The following is a 4,889-nucleotide window of genomic DNA, read 5'->3' as shown; positions in this document are numbered from 1 at the left end:
AGATCGGCGCGCAGCCAACACGCGCACGAAGGACCTCAGCACGCCACACACTCACACCGCTTAACACAGCCAGCAACTAATAAAAATATGTATGAGTAAATAACGCCCGCTAAGAGCACAAGTAGTCAAAGGTCGTTAGTGTGAATAGTGAAAGAAAAAAATGAAAATAAAAAAACAAGTAATAAAAAGTGCGACAAAAAATGTTGATCGCTTGTTCATCACCGATCATCACACATAATTGTGGCACAAGAGTTAATTTTTTCTTTATAAAGTGCTGTGTTAATTTACCATTACAACGCTGTGGTATTGATTTTAAACTTTTGAAACTAAATATATATGCTGATGTGGCACTTAGGCCTTCTGGCATAAAAAAAAAAAAAAATAGACACACATTTTATTACCTTAAAGGCCAACAAAGCACTGTCGAATTGCTTCCCACGATCACAAAGGATCAGCAGTGAGCAGCAGAGACCAGCAAACCATAACACTAAAGCAAATTGATTGGTGCGACATAAGGTATGCAACACTATTAAATTACACGCAGTGGACGCAAATATCCTGACGAACRGCCGATTAAGGAGTAGAGCAGCGCACAACAACAGCAGCAACAAAGCGTGTAGGCAGCATTAACGCTAGCAACAAATGTTCCTTAAGATTAGTCGCCTTTCAGTTTATTTTTATTTTAATTTTTTTTTTAATTTTTTTTTTTTTAATTTTTTTTTTTTTTTTTTTTTTTTTTTTTTTTTTTTTTTTTTTTTTTTTTTTTTTTTTTTTTAAATTCTTTTTCTTTTTTGCCTCCATAACTCCTTTATATGCCACTTTTGCTGTGTAAGCCTTATTTGTATTATTTTCAATTTMTTTCTAAATGCTGCTGCTTCTTCTTCCTTTCTTGTGCGGCAATAAATTGTATTTGTCTTGCCATTGAAGCGTTGAAAATCGAAAATATTCTCCCACGATCGTTTTTCTATATAGACTTTTTCCAATACTCATATTTACTATGTAGAGCGTCAGTCCCGGTGGATCCTTAAGCAAAATGCACACGTGTTCCATAAAATTTCTGTGCGTGCTCATACGAAGTTTATGCACGATTTGCTTTATAAGAAAAAAAAACTACAAAAACAACCTGCTGTTGTTGTTGCACACAAAATTTTATGCCATTAAGTATAAGATAGCAGGACACTTGGGCAGCAGCAGCAACAACAACAACCACCGACACGACCAAAAACGAAAACCAAAAGTGATCATTAAATGGTCCAAGTGCCTCAAACAAAAAATAAAGAAAAAAAAACAACAACGCATGTTTTCATATAACAGAAACTGAAATTAAGGAAAAAAAATCACTAACAAAAACAAAAATTGAAGAAAGAATCGAAAAAAATGCTTGATCCTTAAGGCAAGTAGCAAAAGGATCCGCTTGCAAAAACACGGCTTGCATTCAAAAGTGTGGGAACATGACCGTAGACGAGTTTCACACGATCCCAGTGCCAGGATAAGCAGACTCCGACATGAAATGAAATGAAATGAATTACTTTCATGCCCATTATCCTTATGGCTTATATATACATATAACTACGCGCATTGTCTGTCTGCTGCATCTCCAATTCCCTACAATTCCTTCGCATCCACCTCCTCATCACAACCAGCCACAAACATGTCAACACACAGGTGTGAGTGAGCGCGCCTGCCAGCAGTGCTCTCGCTCTCACCACCGGCTGCAGGTTAAATCTCACACACCAGCACGGYACAGCACAGCACACAGCTCGTCGCTCATCTGTGGCACGTCGAAAACGCACCTGCCATTTTTTATGTACGGATTTTTCAGCTCCTTTTGTCTGCGCACACAGATCCTGCTGGCGTTCCCACACTCTGAAAACCGACTTGTTTATGCGTACTATTGGAATTTTATGTGCGACTCACTTCACTGCTCTCTCTACCCTGTGACCTGCTATGCCATTTCACATATACTTGTTGTTGTGTGCATGCGCCGAGCGATTTTGTATAAAAGGCGCGCCAGCGACAGGACTTAACATCATTCAAGCGATAGCATTCGTACAGTGAGCAACACTAGCAAGTCATACACAGCTCTACCACGTTAAAAGCAAGTCTTTGAGCAAATTTTCCACTACGCACAAATTAAACCGTAAAATAAAACAACAACACAAAATGTACACCACCGAGTATGAGAACAGCGTGAACATGAGCGCCGAGAAGCAACAGAAGAAGGTCAGCTACAGTATTAAGCGTTTGCTGAAGCAACTCTTCAAAACACAACAACAAMARCAAAAGCAACAACAAGAATTGTTGGAGAATTTCGCCAACAGCAAGAAAGCCAACTCATTGGAATCACTCGAATCTYTGGAGAATTCACGCAATGCCGATCTGGAGTCCGTAGCTGAGTGCATCTCGCTCGAATCCTGTGAGAATGTTGCCAATGAACGTTTGGCCGCCTCATGCGATTTGGAAGATTACGAATTTGCCGATATCACCACGGTGCCCGTACATTTCTTACGCACTGCWCATGGTACTTTCTTCTGGACCGCCAACACTGATTTGCCAGCCGATAATGATCTTATCGAACCCTTGTACTGCAGCACYGGCAATCAGATCGCCACCACACAAATGCAAGATCGTTGGGCACAAGCCTAAGCGTTTGTGGCTGATGAGTTATGGAGCGAGCAAGTGTGATACAGCGCCATTGAGGTCTTCCAGGTCCACTACACACACATATTTGGTGGACCATGCTGAGAAACGCAAAGCTTTAATTGTTTGTGATATTTTTGAAAGTACGTACGTATACTATATAAGAAATGGTTAAGAAATTAATGTTTACAAATATTTATACAAAAGAAATAATTATACAATATAACAATGAAAACAGAAACTAAAAACTCTTTTGTGTTATCTTTATGCGGTTTGGTTGGGGATTTCTTACTCTCTGCTTGGTTTTTGTTATCGCATTCTGCTTTTCCTTGTGCTCAAAATTAAAATATCAAGCTGTGTTATTGTTCTCTAAAAATTAAGTACTCGAAAAAATATTTTTCTTAGAAATATGTATATTCTTTGTGGTAGATGTTGAAACATCCGTTATCAAAATCGTAACCAAATGAAATATTAAAAGAATATAAATATCGTCATTTAAAATGCAAAAYAATGTATCATCAAAAAAATCCAAAAAGAGTTTTTTATTGCTTACGTTTCACTACGTCATAATAGATACATATATGTAGCATAAAATGTTTAGCTTCCGCTGTCAGATATAACCATTATATAACCAATATACAATCATTTTATAACCAAAACTCGAATGACTACATATCGTCAACTAAAATGCAAAATAACGTAACATTACTTTTCATAAGTTGACAGGCGAAGCAAAAATGATATAAAAGAAACCACTCATATTGAAACAAAATTTGAGTTTTGGTTATAAATCTAATTTGAAGTCTTTACGGTTATAATATATTTGAAATTATTTAAATAAATTTCTAATGGCTAACGTCCGGCCGACTCATGATTTCAAGCTATTCGAGTCAAACTCGATGTCACTACCGGCACGGTTTCATGATCGACGGTAAACTCGAGCTAAAATGGCAATGCGACCGAGAAAATAATAATCTCTCTTTCCAGTTGTATTATATCAATAATTCTGTGATAGACAGTTCCAACGGAGAATTCTACATATTCATCGACGGGTAAAAGAGTGATATAGTATATGTACTAAGAGCTCTGTAGTAATTTATTCGCAGAAAGTACCTTCAAACTAAAAGACGGTCTGTCAGGCTGAAATTCTGAGCATAATAAAAGCTGTCAACTGGGCACAATGCCTTTAATTTATAACAGACTATACAGCAGTTCCAAGGCAATTGAACATAGAGAAGGTTCAGGTCTTGGAACACAAGTGACTCGTAACATACCACAAAGTTGCTTTGGGGTAGCGTTGGACATACCAAAAAGCTACTACTTCTAAGCGAGGCTTCAAGGGTAGTTTGAAGCAATTGACTCTAGAGAAACAGCTCAGGTCGTAAAACACAAATTGGACAGACCAAAAAGGTTCTACTTCTAAGCAAAAGGTGAGGTGTAGAAGTCATCACAGTGCACCAAACATTAAAATTTCACCTTTAGCAAATCGGAAAAGTGAATAAGGTGGAATGCAGAGCTTGWACAAATGATGATGAGACGCTGGAGCGTTATCTTTGCGAATGCCCATGAGACGGAATAAATTCCATGGCCACTCTATTATGTTTCAACTTAAGAGAGGAAGCAGGAATGAAGATGAATCTGAAGGTTTGCGCTTCCAAACGCGGGACAGTCAAGAAGGAAGTGTTGAGTTTTTTCCACCTTATCTTCTTCCATTCAACTACTGCAGATGACATCTAGTAAGATTCCCAACTTACAGCATAGACGCCAATAGAGCAATGTCCTTTTTAAATCGAACAACTAAGGAGACTCCAGCTTTACTAAGGGCAAAGACATCATTAGATCCAGCGCTGGTCAAGCTTCCGAAAAGCCCAGCTATACAGTAGTAGAGCACAAGAGTATACGGGAGCACCGTTCCGTTCCCATTCTACCGAAAGCGGTTCTAGAATGCCTTTCCTTGCAAGCTCATCAGCTTTGCAATTTTCTGCGATTCCGCTTTAGTTTGGTACCMATACCAGTCTTATCACAAAGACACTCGATAGCATTGCGAGCGAGATTAGATACTCCTCGACCAACCCTGAACGCACTGCTAATGAATTCAAGCCTAGTATCGCCACTCTGCTATCTGAGTAAATGGTCAGTTCTCTGAAGGAGGCTGTACCCCGGAGTAGTAAATCAGASATCTGCGAGGTGTCTTCTGCTGCTTCCTCGGCTTGGAAAACAGGATGTCTAAAGCTGGAGTTGATAGAGAG

The 4,889-nt window shown here is 38.8% G+C and overlaps 1 protein-coding gene across 1 annotated transcript; it reads left to right on the top strand.

Annotated features, from left to right (window-relative positions):
• The first annotated feature begins 2,046 nt into the window (after window positions 1-2,046).
• On the top strand, window positions 2,047-2,870 carry LOC108978650 (enhancer of split m4 protein). Its single transcript, XM_018949026.1, has one exon. The coding sequence runs from the start codon at window positions 2,164-2,166 to the stop codon at window positions 2,644-2,646; it is 483 nt and encodes a 160-aa protein (XP_018804571.1). The 5' UTR covers window positions 2,047-2,163; the 3' UTR covers window positions 2,647-2,870.
• The last annotated feature ends 2,019 nt before the right edge of the window (window positions 2,871-4,889 follow it).

Source organism: Bactrocera latifrons, unplaced genomic scaffold (genome assembly GCF_001853355.1).
Source record: "Bactrocera latifrons isolate USDA-ARS-PBARC rearing strain unplaced genomic scaffold, ASM185335v1 scaffold_125, whole genome shotgun sequence".
Lineage (NCBI taxonomy): Eukaryota > Metazoa > Arthropoda > Insecta > Diptera > Tephritidae > Bactrocera > Bactrocera latifrons.
This window is presented reverse-complemented; position numbering and strand designations above follow the sequence as displayed.